The 15,375-nt window shown below is 34.8% G+C and overlaps 1 protein-coding gene across 2 annotated transcripts in view; it reads left to right on the top strand.

The window, feature by feature from the left end:
* Positions 1–9,925: 9,925 nt before the first annotated feature.
* Positions 9,926–15,375, top strand: part of LOC139694831 (serine/threonine-protein phosphatase 1 regulatory subunit 10-like) — a 68,201-nt gene continuing 62,751 nt past the window's right edge. The window contains exons 1-3 of one of the 2 annotated variants that reach the window (XM_071593354.1): positions 9,926–10,060; positions 10,355–10,462; positions 10,708–10,805. In XM_071593354.1, coding sequence (XP_071449455.1) covers positions 10,460–10,462; positions 10,708–10,805 — 101 coding nt within the window. In that variant the 5' untranslated portion in view covers positions 9,926–10,060; positions 10,355–10,459. Of the gene's footprint in view, positions 10,244–10,354; positions 10,463–10,707; positions 10,806–15,375 lie in introns of both variants that reach the window. The other variant, XM_071593345.1, reaches the window with a different exon arrangement.

Below are 15,375 nucleotides of genomic sequence, written 5' to 3'. Positions count from 1 at the left end.
TCCGAAATAACGTTAAGGGATCCTTCCAACAACACGGGTTTTTTCTCCATGTCCTCAACTTTTTTATATATTATTATAGAAAGGTGGTTTATTTATTCTTACTGGAATATTTCATTATCGCGCACTGAATCCGTTGTCGAAGAATGAGCACTACTTATCATTAGTATCATATGTGTAGCAAGAAGTGTCCGGCAAGGTCCCTGGAAGGTGCTGTAGGTGATAGCTTACTATGGTACTTCGGGCCTATATAACAAATGTTATTGTAAGGATGAGGTTTGTAAACAACGTGGTTTATACTTGATGTCTCACATCTTAGAGTGAGCTACTTTTAATCCAGTATTTTGTGGAGAATTTCTTGTTTCAATTTTCTTGCGATGTGGTTATTGCATATTGTACTTAGTAAATCTTAAGTGAAACAAAATCATTGGTATGAATAACAAGCCTGTTTGGGTGGTTCTAATGAGAACGCGCAATCCAACCATTAACCCCGTCGACTTAAATTTGGATTGATTCATTTCCCGAAGCATCTGAAGAGAATTGCACCTTATCACCGCAAGTTATGGAAATGGTATGCTAAGTTTGACTTCGTTTCTGCACGTCGACCGTCGTGTTCTTCCCGATAGTGAAGACTAGATTCAGTATTGCCCCAAAGTTTTCCTTTCTCAGAAGGTTCTCATTTAGAAAAAGGTCAATCTTCTTCATTTTTTTACCGCCGACTCACGTATGATTGGATAAGGTGTCAAGAAGAAAGGTTTGTCGCATAATGTCAAAAATAGTGAATTAATTATTGGCTGTGTAATTCCTTACGGGTATTTCATATTTCATTAATACGAAATTTTCTGCTACGATTCAGGACCAGATATAACTCTGGCCAACAGTTAACCATACTTATGGATAGCATTATGAAGAAAATTGCTTATCAAATAAAGGTACAATTTCCAGCTGCGCTAATGTATTTTTAAATGAAATTTAACCACCGCAAATGGCTTAATCATGTAAATATTTTGGTTGTAATACATGTAAGCTATGTGTTATAAAGTTTGCACTTATATTCCTGCTGCGTTTATGTTTTATTTCATACCTTGATATTTCAATTTAATACTGTGAAGAATGAAAAGTTTAATGATTACTATTATGGAAGTATTCTCCTCTATGATATATGTTAGTTCCATCACGAGTCTGCAACTAGGGAAGGAATTGGCCATTGAGTTATCACAACTCTGAATATGTGGCTTCCATGCTTTGAAAAAAGTTGCAGATAAAGTAAGAAAATAGAACTTTTAGAGCGTACTGTATGCATGCCACAAGAGCATATGCTTTTACAAAGTAGTTCGGGATGCACTTGACAATCTCTTTCAATGAGCTTTTGCCTATGATGGCAAAGGTTAACTTGTATGTTTAGTTGCATGCGTCTGCCTAAGTTCATAATGTATGCCTTGGTATTTGACTCATTTTTCCATTCACTTGCCATGTTATGTATGCTGAAGTCATTGCCATGCATGAAGTTGTTTAGGAGAAAACGGTATAGGTTGTCAGATTGCTTGTGATTGGGAAGATTGCTTCTCATATTTCCAGCATTCTACATTAATCATTTTTAACAGGTAACCTAATATCATCCATTTGTATTTCTCTGTTAGAAGTATTTTATAAACTTGCCCATCTCTTGGGCTATGTGACACGGAAAAATGTCATTTCGATTTCATTAACTCATCCAGGGATATGATTTAGAACTATGCTCATCATGTGGTGACAACAATTAACAATTCATTGTAATATGTGGAATTTAAATTTTTAATACAACTATGATTTGCATTGCGTTCTTAGTATAATTGGAACACATTCATGATGGTTTTTTTTAAGTATTCAAAGTAAGATTCATGTACTGTTATGTATTTTTATATAGGGTCTTCTCTCCCTTTAATAATAATCTAAGTTAGGACCTCCCATTGATGCTATTGGTGGAAGTTCACAATTCATAGAGCTATTGAACTGGCAGACATCCTATGTTAACAACGATCAAATATTATAGCTAAGTAAAATTTGTTGTCTCAGGCGTAACTTTATGGAATTTGCATAACATATTGAAATGTAATGAAATAATTGACTTAGTAATTCCACACAAAGTGTGTGGAATGACGGAGTCAATTATTTCATCACATTTCACAAATACCCAAGGTTGTAATTATTAATAAATTTTGAAGTGGAAATTTGCATACTGTTATGTGGATTCACTCTCACAGTTAAACATCAAATTTTTAACAACAAAAAAGGTTGTCACTCCTCTGACCCTTGGGATGAATACTTAATGTTGCCCATGAAAATGAATTCTATTGACCAGGCAACATTCTGTGAGAAACTTCAATTCTATTTCCTTTGAGAGGAAAGGGAAATTGAGATCACAAGGGTTCTCATGTTGAAATAGAATGAAGCCTTTTCAAATTAAATAAATGTTATTTTGTAACATTCAGCTGGAAAAGGAACACACAACTATATGAATATAGACTGCCATTATCCTGCGGCCCGATTAATAATTATGAAGGATGTAGGAGTTGTGTTTGACTCAAAGTTAATATTTCATCAACAGAACCAAATTCTATTTAAATCATACAACTTTTCGATTTTCCTTGTGATACTGTAATAACTAATCCATATAGAGAAATTTAAGTTCAGTTTCACTCGTTAGTAAGGTGAATTTTCTGATAAATACTAAATTGTTGGGTCACCTTTCTACAAACTCCATATTCATCCAATCAAATGTATTGAGAGAATATTCTTGTTTAAATTGACATTTAAATTCAGTTTTCCTATTTACCCTTTTCCTATGGTCATCGTGAAATGTATCTTCACAAAAATTCCATCCTTGCATAATAAGCACTGGTAAATTAATAGCGTAACTTTTCTTTGTAAAAGACTGCATAATATGATTGATTCCTTATAACTCCTAAGTGCAATATCTTTCAGAGTATCTTCTCATAACAAGGCATGAAGCTGTCTTTGATATTGGATTATTATTATCATTAGGTAATCTACTGGTTAAGGTAGGTTTTTGGATGGACATAATTACTAATTAGATAATTTGTGACCCCTAGCAAAACACAACATCCTACTCTACATCAGGTCCCTCTTCAGCTCTGAGTACTTTCTTCCTCCCTTCATCCCATCCAGAATCCCTATCCTGCTCCTTCCCTTTCCTCGTTTGCCTAACATTCTCCCCTCAATTACAGTCTTCAACATCCCGCTGCTGGTCAATATTCAACATCCCCCTTCATCCACTTTTCCTGCCTCCATAGGATTTCTCCCAACAAACCCCTCTTCGCCCACCATGCCAAGCACTTCCTCATTTGTTTTCTTCAATTTCACCTTCTCTATTCTTCTCCACACCCACATTTCAAAAGCCTCCTATCTAAATCTATCCTCCTGCTTCAATGACCACGTTTCCGCCATGGAATATATAAATAATATAAATATACGTACATAGCTATGTTCCATATCAAAGTTTTTACGAGTCTCTTCTTAATATCTTTACTCAACGTCCCTGTCATCAACTCCCTCCTCCTTGTGAATGATATTGACTATCACACTCAAAATTGAACTTACTCACCTATAAGTCAGATAATGAAAGATGCCAACAGCTGCGATAATCTTGACCTATTTTCTATCCCACCTCGTTCCCTTAAAAAATGTTATTAAAATACCTGAAAAATTTTAGAAAGCTTTAATTTACTTGAATTTATTAGTGTTAGCCAATTGAAGTGTGTTCAAAAGTTGTTTATGATGCCCATTTGGTGAATTTTGTCATCTCGTATTACAAGGTCCGCTAATGACTACGAATAACAGTTATCATTCTGTATCATCATCTGGCTTGTAACAAGCACCTTATTTATGTTTTCATCTTTTAATCTTGGATGTAATTTAAAATTGATTCTTTGTCTACATTCTTTCATTTATCTTTTTGAATATACTAAATATTTGAAAACCTATATTTGTACCATCTGAAAGTGTCCTTCGTGTGTTGTGATTGAAAAATGTTCTTTAAATATATATTATATGTACATAAATTCTCAGCTATGCTTTATACGATTTTTCCCCTAACAATAATGTTCTTTATAATTGTTAAACAAATGTTTTTTTATACTTGACACTTTCAGGCTTCACTTCGTGGAATTGTTTGATATCCATATGAAATAAGTTTTTAATTTTCCACAGACTTTATTTCAATGTACAATGGGTTACAATACAGTACTGCTCCTAGCCCCCCTCTATAAGCCTGGACCAGACCCAATGCTTGGTCATAACCAAGGCAGCACCACCCCTAGTAGTAGTAGTTTTTAGGGGAGGCGACCGATTGCTGAGGTCATTTGCGCCATAGGGGATGGACAGGAAAGGATGAAGGGTGGAGAGAAACCCGGCGTCGGCATTAGCCTACTCTTTACGAAAGGCGCCAAGGGGTCCGCAGTTTAACGTCCCATCTGACGGACGGCGTAATCACTCAAAGTGCCCTCCACAAAGCACCTCAAGTAGGGATCAAGATACCTCTGAAAAATATTCAATACCACCGGGATTTGAACCCACACCCTCTGAGTGGGAAGCCAGTACATTAGCCCCCGCGCCATCTCGATCCCCACCACCATCCTTTCTTCCTTTAACTGAACAAGTCAAGTCCACTGACTTTGGAGTCCCAGAAAACCCGCCCACACCCCTCTACCTTCCAATTTCCCATCTTCTCAGTCTGAAGAGTATATATTCAACAGTTGTGTGTGTAACTTGTACCTGATGATGCCATAAGTCAGTGAAACACATTGTACTGAGAAAAAAAGTCTGTGAAAAATTACGAGCTCATTAAACATGGGCATCAAACAATTCCCCGAAGTGAAGCCTGTTAGTGTAAAGTATATTTGCTTCTACTCCTTGGAGATCTCTGGTTCCTGATGTGTAGTGGTGATGTCACATAGCATATCTCACTGAATTCCATAGTTTCATAAATAGCTAGTGTACAAAGTTCCCCAAGGAAAGAAGCTTTAAATTTCCTATTCCATGAGAAAATAAGTTGATTTCTCAGGAGAAGTGTGTGCTAAAAATTGCAATATGGACAAATATGTTTTTGTTTATTTATATAAAAAGGGTTATTCCCATTAATAAATTTGAAGACCAGGTAAATGGGACAAGAATTTTCTCTATATTTCTAATTTTAAGATTTTAATTCCATTGTATGAACATTTCAACATTAGAAGTATTAATGATGGCAACTTAAACAATTTTAAATGTAATAGTACCTTAATCTTATTGGTCAAGGTACAAATAGCAATTAAGATATTAAATACCAATCAAGGCATACGGCATCAATTGATAGATATGAGAGAGACTCTTCAAAATGACAGCTATTATGAGGAAACACCTCTTCTATGCGTAATTATTTTAGCAAAATATCACCTATATATTTTTCAGTCAATGTGTCACTTCCAAAGGCAGACAAAATGTTCTTTTGGAGTTGAAATAGTATGTTGCCGAATCAAATGCATGTTATAGTAAAAGTGAAGCATTTTGGCAAGTGGGTACATGACATTCACCTGTTGTCAGTGTCCTGGGTGAAGGCCATAAAAATATTTCTAATTTAGAATATGAACTGATTTCTGCAGTGTGGAAATTAAATTTTACTGAGAATTTATTATTAGATCTGACCATATTTTGAGGTGATAGTAACAGTAGAGAAAATACAGGAGTTGTTATTTTAATAACATCGAGGAACAACAAATTAAGAATTGAATAACTCTCAAGTGTAAATAAAGAGAAAGTCAATAGAAAACACTGCTGATAAGGCCGACTATAATTTGATGCATTCTAAAGCAAAATTATAACACAAAGAATATAATTGAAAGGACTATGGAAGGAAAGAAAAATAGAATTCCAAGCATTCTGCTTATCAATAGGAAATTTTATTGTAAAGAACTATGAAGGAATGAATACAGGCAGATTGTAGGATTACTTAGAGGGAAGATGCAAACTAGTTGTATGATTTTTCATTCTGGTAATGGTAATGTTACATACCTTTATGTCTCATTTCCATGTAAGAACACATATCCTACAAGAAGTGACTATTCAATAGGCTTTACATTATATTTTGGGCTATTATTAATTCAAAATATTCTTTATGAAATAAAAGTTTCCATTTTTTATTGGAAAGGAGATGTTTCTTTATTTTTAAATGCCATTTTCTGGCTTGGTGTTTGATTGGGACTGTCTTAATAACTATTATATCATATGTGAATAGTAATGGGACTACATTAAAATGAAGTTTGGCATTGAAAATCTATGAAAGATTTATTTCAAATTATTTTAGCAGACTAACTAAAAGAATAAGCAACAATCAGATTAAATTTTTTCCAGTTTGATTCTATAACATATTTTAATAAAGTCAATTATTTTTTTCTACTCTTGATGTCTTATTGTAGAATATAACTCGCATCTATTTTACCGAGGGTTTGCAGTTTTTGTGATTAAAGTTGGTATTATATATATATATATGTACATATACATGCACACATACATTCAAATACGAAAACCTGCCAAATGGCCTACACATTCATTCACATGGGTATAGATATAAGGGACAGGAGCACACAGACAGGGCAAACACATGAATGGTGAGGAGGGTAGAATCGAGGCGATCACATGCGTAAAAAAGTGTCCAATACCACGACAAGGAAACTTCTTAAGCTTATCTTCTTGATTCCACCTTCCCCACCATTCCTGTGTTAGTCCTTAATGTTGTGTTCCAATCCCTATCCCCCACGATCTTGGATTGCTCAGTGTCATTGTGCTGGCTTCCCACCACAAGGGCCTGGGATCTAATCTCGGTGGTGGCATGATTTTTCAATGGGATCCCGATTCCTAGAAGGGATGCTTAGTGGAGAACACTTGTGAGCCATCCGTCACATGGGACGTTGGATTGTGTAGCCTTCACCCCTTAATAGTAACGCTGATGCTGGGTTGCTCATCACTCTACCTCCAATTTCGGAACATCCTACCATTATCGCATTACTGTCCTACTCCTTTTGACACAGATGACATCAGCTGTCAGTCACCTCATCTAACGACTACTGACATTACCACCCACTGCCGTTACTCGCCCGCTGCGAGGGGGAAATACTCCTCGCAGAAATGATCAGCTGGAGTGCCGTCGGTCTTTGGCACCCAAACAAACAAAATCTAACCTTAACCGCTCGGCAGTGTGATCCCGGGTGTAGCAGTGAATCACGCACGTGTTTAAGTGGGAAAAATGAACGGAATGAGGAGGCTGAATAAATTAGATAAGTTAATGCGTAATTAAAGCAATGGAAAGGTTGGAGGCAAAGTAATTAAAAAATATCTGGAGGAAAGGAAAAAGAGCACACAACGCAATTAATACCGAAATCAACAAAAGCTGGGGATAGAATAATGCTTTAAAATAGTTACCAAGTGTAAAAACGAAGGAGCATTAAAGTTTACATGAAGTACCAAGAAAAGGAGAGTTCCGACATTACATATATTGTTCTAAATGTGCTGCTGCTCTACGAGAATTTGTAATCGTAAGTTGGTGGAGTTAACGGACGGTAACGATGAAAACCATAAATTTCTTTCAAAGCGTTTTTCGCCTACATGAGTACGTACAACGCTCGGTACATCATTAGTGTAAACACGATATTAAGGGGGGCATATCAGCAAATGGGAAGGCCAAACGGTAACTACTCGGATCTGATCTAAAGGGTTATCAATATGAGAACTGCTGGTTACTTTTATGTTATATGTACACATTCGGGTGTCGCGAGTTATCTATAAATAGCCCCATATATAGATTTGATTTATGGAAATGAGATAAGATATTTTTAAGCAATCGGAGATAATAATCATCGAATTCTTGCGTAGATACTAGAGTATTGTTCTTTTTCACAGCCTCGTTTCCGTCAAAAAAATGAAAGCATGTCCTCAAGAAAACAAAAAATATTCGAACTCAATGAAAAGCCATTAATATTTTCCAAGTGTATACTACTGTCAGGCTCTGTTCTAACAACTTGGAAGAAATAATTTTTGTAATGCACAATACTTATCACTTCTTAAAGGAATTATTGTTGCGGAGGAGGTCATTAGTTGAAAAAATGAACATTAATATTCATAACTATAGACAAGGGTTATCTCCTAATTTATGGTTTTATATTGCAAAAGCAATTTCCCAACCTAAATATACAATAACAAGAAACATATTGAAAAATTTCTCATTCAGTTTTGCGTTCCGTCACGGCTTGGCAGTCCAGAAAAAAAGCTAAATAAAAAACAGAATAATACCAGAAAATCGATAACTTCTGAGGATTATAACATTTTGAAAATTTACCCATCTCTTTGAATGACCCTAATACATGAAGATCCTCCAATCTTTCAAATCAGATCTAGTATTTTTATACGTTAAAGGGCGGTGGAACGACCAATGCATTATACATCTCCATTTTCTATCACAATATACCCATAAAAACTCATAGAGTTAATTGGAAGATTTGTAAAAAGATATTTCACTACGTTTTGTGACTGAAGAAGAAATTCCTTATGGATACGATGAAACGTCAGGAATATACAGCATACAATCTATAAAGTTACCGTAATTCTGCAATGAATGCTAAAAAATTAAAAATGCCTCATAAAGCTAGCAACTTGGCTTGACCTAAATACCTGATCATTCGCGCATTACAGGCATAAAATCCTAGAAGGGTTCTATTTTTACTTCTTAATCATAACTTTCTAGCATGTTCCAAAAAATTAAAATAACTAAGAAACGGTAGGGAATCACCCCTATCACCCGAATTTTATAACATTTATGATATCGAAACAATACAGAGAAGCGAAAGTTCCGCAACAATAGAATAATTGACGGGTAGGTTTTAAAAAAGCCAATGTGAGTATCAATTTCAATTATGGTCTGGCGTTTGATATGATTCCAGGCAGGCCATTTGCTTTGTCTCCCACCTAGGAATTAATTTTCATTTAACAAGTTTACAACTCCAACCTCATACACCTCTTAATATTCCACTAAGTGACATAATGATCAAGCAGTTTAACACAAATTTGATGTGAGAGATCGCACCAAGTCATAAGCGCCATGGTATCGGTTTGGGTCCTATCCAAGAATTGTGAATTCTTGGCATTCCAAGCCTCGGTCTATCCTGAACAGCGCTGTCGTCGGTTCCATCCTGCATCGATTCATTCCGTGATCAAGCTGCCAACTAACAATACAGGAAAACAATATTTATGAAAGTGATAGTCTTGATAATCCTGATTAAGCAATTTTATAAAATCATTAATGATCGATCAAAAATATATTTATATCAGATAATCTTTAGAGATTACTAATATTCTCATTTTTTAAATTGTGCTTGATTTGGTGTGAAATAAGTGTCTCTAAAAGAACTATTTATGAAAATATATAAAGTTTCACTTGTAACAAAAATGTCCCACAATTGATGTATAAAAAAAATAAGGTTAAAAATATGATGATTATTCATACATCTGAATTAAAATAAATCCATATCAACTCTTTATGCTAGGAGAGTATTCTAGGGTTGGGAAGAAGTATATGAAAGTTAAGAAATCCGAAATACTGTCCTTGCTTTAATTTTTGACCTTGGGGAAAATTGTTGTATCGAAAATGTAATTAATTATTTGTCAACGAGCATTAGTAAATACAAGTATGCCATTCATTTTTGAACTCGTCTACATAAGCAATTTAATTGAATAATCATTGAATTTTTTCGTGACATTAAATTAAGGATGGAAAATAAAAACCTTTTAGTCTTTGATAAAGGAATCATTTTGGGGCGTAAGTGTGTAAAGTGTCTACATTGACTCATTTAGTTGGAAAAACGAGTGACGTCATTCCGGGAATCACGTACCGCGTAGAAGGGTGGAGCTGAACGAAGCAGGGAACTGCCGTGCTGTTTGGGTCGTTAAACTCACCTGCGTATTAACTATAAATTTATTTGTAATTATTACATAACTTCCTAATGGAAGACTTCTAGAAAAAGTTTGATTAACCATGGTACGAATGAAATTGCTGTTTCACTTTAAGTATTATTATTATAGTGAAAAACTAAAATCTGAAACTGGAAATTCACTGACCAGCCTTATATAGAGCTGTAGCTCATTAGATAAAAGAAAAGCAATAACGGAAAGCCTTGTACATAAAAGGCAGTGATTTATGAAATATTGACTATTTTATATTGTGAGTAATTGTGTAATCGGTGTCCACTTCTTCGAAAAATGATAACGTAGCGTGGTTGACCGACATCTTGTTTTTGCCAATCTTTGGAAAGAGAATAACTTGTGATTGCAGATCGAAGATTATATCTGGAGGTGTTCTCGTGTACGAAAAACTCAGGTCGTGCATCTCTTAATGTGATTTTGTCCTGTTCGGGGTCTGGTAGCTTTGGATTTCAAAATGGTAATTATTGCATTCATTGATCGATTTCTAGAAATGAAAATGGCGGACGTGGTGGCGTCGGTCATCGCGACCCGTCGATGATGTAGTTATTATTTTGTCCACAAGATGGAGTGGTCGTAGCAGTGTTGCATTGTTTGAAAACTAATGTATTGTTTTTTGTAAATAGTTGTCTTGTATTTCAAATTTTATTTGAATCGCAGCTTTTAGCTGAATCGTGGTTTTAACAAATTTTCACACTTTTTCAGCCAAGAATAGATCCCCTGCAATTACTCAAATGCTTGAGTGTCTTATTAGCACCTGACGGGGGAATAAAAAGCAGAGAGGAAGTTAGCAGGCTCGTAAGGTAGGATTATTAATTCCTCCAATTGATAAATTGTATCAACCGTTAATTCGTTTAGCCATAGTTTACTTTCAGCTCGTATGTCTAATCGTATAAATAATTTTGTTTAATTCTTTGTGTTGGCTTATGAGTGTTTAACAGCTTTTAGGAGTGTTTAAGTGTTTATTCTACAAATTTGTATTATGACTAATATGCTGTTACGTAATTTAGCAGGAAAATTGTGTTATTGTGTGAAAACTTGTTATTGTGCGGAATTGGTTTGGGCAGTATGCTTTCATGACAAAACAAAATGACTCCTATTGGATTCTCCTCCGCGTTTCGCATAATTAATATTCAAGTAGGGACTAGCGTGTCATCTAGTTTGAAACGAATCTGCATTTGTTTCCTGGAGGCCAATTGATATTTTTAACTTGTCGAGCAATTTTAGTTTTTTTTTGTGTTCATAGTGCAATATGTTTGCTCTCCTTATGTCATGTTCAATTAAGTTAGGAAGTTATACATTCTTGAAACATGAAAAAGTAAGGGTTCTTCTACATTTAAATTATCCCAAAAAACGCCTCAAGGGCGCGAGAGGTTATGTATGATGGTAGCGGTGTCAATCCTCGACTATTATTAACATACTATTTTCTTAAATTTGTAATCGTTGAAATAAAATTGTGGTTTATTCTAAAATTTGGGACCGTGATAATGAATTGCGTGTGAAATTTTAACCCTTGATAACCTCTGCATCAACTGTCCAGCTCATCATAATTTCGTATCAGCCGTTTATGCTGATATGAATTATGAAATTAGAAAACTCAAGGTGACGAAATATTAATGAATTGTTGATTCCAGTAATTGAGATATAATACTTGACTTTTGATCTCCCTGTAATCTGGGGATTGAAGGAAAACTTAAATTGCCTGTACCGGTATAATAGCTGTTTGAGAGGACAAATAAACGCAAGCGTTTTAATTTTACGCAAGGTTTATAGTTTTTACTGGGAAGAATTGGGTGGGTTTTGTTGAAAGAGAAGTTTATCCTATTGTCAGGTTAATAATTAATCTTAATATGCATTAATTTATTTTATAAATATTTTATATAGTTGTGAAATGAACACTAGACCCCTGTAATCCATGAAACTGAATATCTTCATTAAACTGAATTTCCTCACAATGCATGCCAGCCTCTGAAATGGAGGGAGCACATTACTTTTTTAATAAATGTTATGTTGGAGGTTTTTCTTAGCATAGAGAATACGATTTGTGGAAATTTCCATAATTGAGAAGTGTTGCTCCAATTTTAATGTAACTTGGTGGAATTGTTCCATGGTGAATAGTGTCAAAATAAAACAAATTCCACATAGTGCATGAAATTAGCAGGGTGTTCAATGGATTTATGAAAAACCATTACTTCTTGGTATTCAAATATTCATTAATTCCGTTGCTTCATTCTCTCTCTCTGAAAGCATAATTCCTATCTTTGGTTTCTGCACTTTGGATGTATGAATGTTGTCTCAAGAGCTTTGCATCCAGGTGTTGTGCTTTAATTTATAATTTCCTGGTGTCATTACTTATTGATATTGAGATGATGGGGGATTGAGCCCAAAGTTAATCATAATGAAATATAAAATATCACTGAAATTTAGGACTTGGCTAGTTAAGATGTTAGCTTTTAAACTCAATTCCCTTGAGATGCTTCCCCCTGTGGAGTTTCAGAATATTGCATTAAAGTTTTTAGATTTTCTGGATTCTTTCCTGTTGTGTTGTTTGAGGTTTCACATTCTTGCAAGCAGTTATAAGCTTATTGTCAAATACATTCCTTAACTGAAAGTCCTTCCTGAAGTCATGGCTTCAAATCAGTCTTCACCCTGGCTCACCTGGTACTAATTTTAAGCCTAAAGGTTTGAGAAAATCGCATATTTAGGTTTTGGGGGCCAGTTCTGTTCCATGTGATTTTCTAGAGTTGTGCTACCCAGAAATCACTCATAGCTTGGATTTATCTGGAGGAGTAAAAAGAACACTTGCATTTGAACATGGGCCCTCTGAGCAGTAACCTGCTAATATCCTACACCACCTGTTGTGGCACCATCATCATAATGGGTTATCAATCGAAGGATAGGTTTGCAGTAGTTCTCAAAACTATCTTGTTTCCTCCCAATATCTTTATTCCTCCTGATTTTTTCTACCTCCAGTTTCTAGTACATCATAGCCTTCCTCGGTAATTCTTCCCTCTTATCTCTCCTTTGGTTTTGGACTTCAGTAAGCCATCATGCCTCAGGTTGTCCAATTAGTTTCACTTTTCTTTTTGTAAGTGTCCTTCGTGAAATTCTCTTTTCACAAACTTTTTGAAGTACTTCTAATTTGTTATTCTCACCATTCTTTTTTACCACCTCATTTCCATTGCATCACATCCTCTTTTCTTTACTGCATCTAACATCCATAGAAATTTATACACTCTGTATGTAAATTTTATTGAATGAACCTTGTATATTTGCTATTTATATTTGCCATTGAAATTTCCACTTTGAACTTAAAATTTTGTGGTTGCTGATGGTTGTTTCTTATGATAGTGTCTTTGCCATTCTTATTGTTTACTATATTTTTTTCTTCCCCCATGGCAAGTGATTTTGCTGCCTTAGTAGAACTCTTCCACTTGCTCGTGCGTGTCTACTCGTAGTGGCACTTACAGATTAAGTTTTCTACTTCAAGAGCAGGTGAATTCCTGAATAATTTAGTTTTAATCTTGTTTATTTTGGGTTAATTTTTTGTCCCCCTTGCCATAGGGGATGTTATTCTTGTCAGGTCTCCTTTCTTCTCTGAAAGGACAACTATGCCATCAACTAAGTACAGCATGCATATTCTTTCTTGTTGTATTAATATTTTACCTCTCACTTGCCTTCCCAATGTACTTATTAATTATCCAGCTCAATAATGAGCATCCCTACCCTCCTTCTTTCTTTATTTTAGATTCTTCCTTGCTTTCATGTAATCTTGTTACTGGTGCCTGCTCCTTATTTGGAACATTTGTCAATTGCCTGTAGTTGTTGTTCATTACAATTTAAAGACATTTAGTATCATATTCCAGTTCTTTTTTGTCAAAAGCTTTTTCCTGTTCAAAATATAGAGCTGTTTATGTTTCTGTATCCTCTTTTGTGTGATGATAGATTTTACAGGATGGGCTAATGCAATATAGGTTGGTTGATTTTTCTGAATTTTCTTATGGCTGATCTTTATTAGCCATCAAGTGCATCTTACAGGTTGCAGAGAGGGATTCAATGAAAATAAATACAAGTAATCAATGAATTAGCAGTATTACCCGGAGGAAATTGACAAACACTATATTTTTAGAAAGTGATTGCCATTATATTGACAATTGTAGTAAAAAATGCTGATTATATTAATTGTCACTGATTCATTCAAACATTAAGGAGAATTTAGGATTCATTGATGAATTAATTATCTTAGTGTATCAGGCAATATATCAAGTTAGTAGCAATAAGGTCAAAAGTTACAACTTTTCAAACAGCATACAAACACTGCGACATTTCTGTATGAACAATGAACCAAGTTAATGGCATATTCAGGAAAACAAGAAAATGATATCTGTTCATTGATACATTTCATTCATTTGGTTTCATTAAAAATGCCTTTTGATTTTTATTGACTCAATGTGCATGATAGAAGATTTGGGTAAGGGGGCCTTGTATAGATGCCACAGGCACATAGAGCTCATGTCCGTATTACCAAACCATGTTTTACCATTTTGATATTCCTGTGCCACATGTTGATGGGGGATAAGATCATCACAGTTGAAGTATGGAACCTATGTCTGCTTTTATTCTACCTCCTCCTGGCCCCAATGTTTCATAACTAAAGTAATTTTATTTGATTCAGTGTTTCAACATTGCTCTTGTTTACAATGAGAAATTAAAGTTTTTTATACTCTCTAGTTGTATGGCAGCAGATAGACAAATTCACTCTGGCTGGGGCCAATACCTTAACAGATATTCAGTAGTAACTGCATTCTTCAATACTAGTCTTGAGAATATAACTGAATTATTTTTCACTCTTCAGTTTGTTACAATCCCATTCATATAATATGTTAACAAAGGTTGTTATTTAGTAGATAGAGGCTGTATGTATCAATGCATATACTTACCTCTGTTCTAGTCACGAAGGCTGAGGTCCAGATCCAAAAGATCCTTATTTGGTATGTTATGACTTCACTATTAATAAGAATATTCTATTAATTCTCAATAATCTGCTTCTTTTCATGTTCCTTTTTTTAATGATACTCTGAATTAATATTGCTGGGAATTGATTATAAAAATACAAAGCTTTTCAGCAAAATCATCATTCAGTATTTTTCTGATGATTGGTTGTTTGCAGCCAATCGTTTCTATCATCCTAATGTTTATTCTGAAAAACTCTTGGTGTCCATTGAGTCGGGAAAAGTGAAGAAAAACTAAATTTCTTCAAAATTTAGTGAAGGTGAGAAAAAGATCAAGCATCGAATTCATTATGGGAATTGGAAATTCTTGATGCAATGGCTTGCCTTGTGAAGCCAATAGAAATGACCCACAAAAAACTTA

The sequence above is a fragment of the Hetaerina americana genome, unplaced genomic scaffold, assembly GCF_022747635.1.
Source record: "Hetaerina americana unplaced genomic scaffold, ioHetAmer1.1.p SCAF_1, whole genome shotgun sequence".
In the NCBI taxonomy this organism is placed as follows: domain Eukaryota; kingdom Metazoa; phylum Arthropoda; class Insecta; order Odonata; family Calopterygidae; genus Hetaerina; species Hetaerina americana.
Note: the sequence above shows the minus strand (reverse complement) of the source record. Positions and strands in the feature narration are given on the sequence as shown.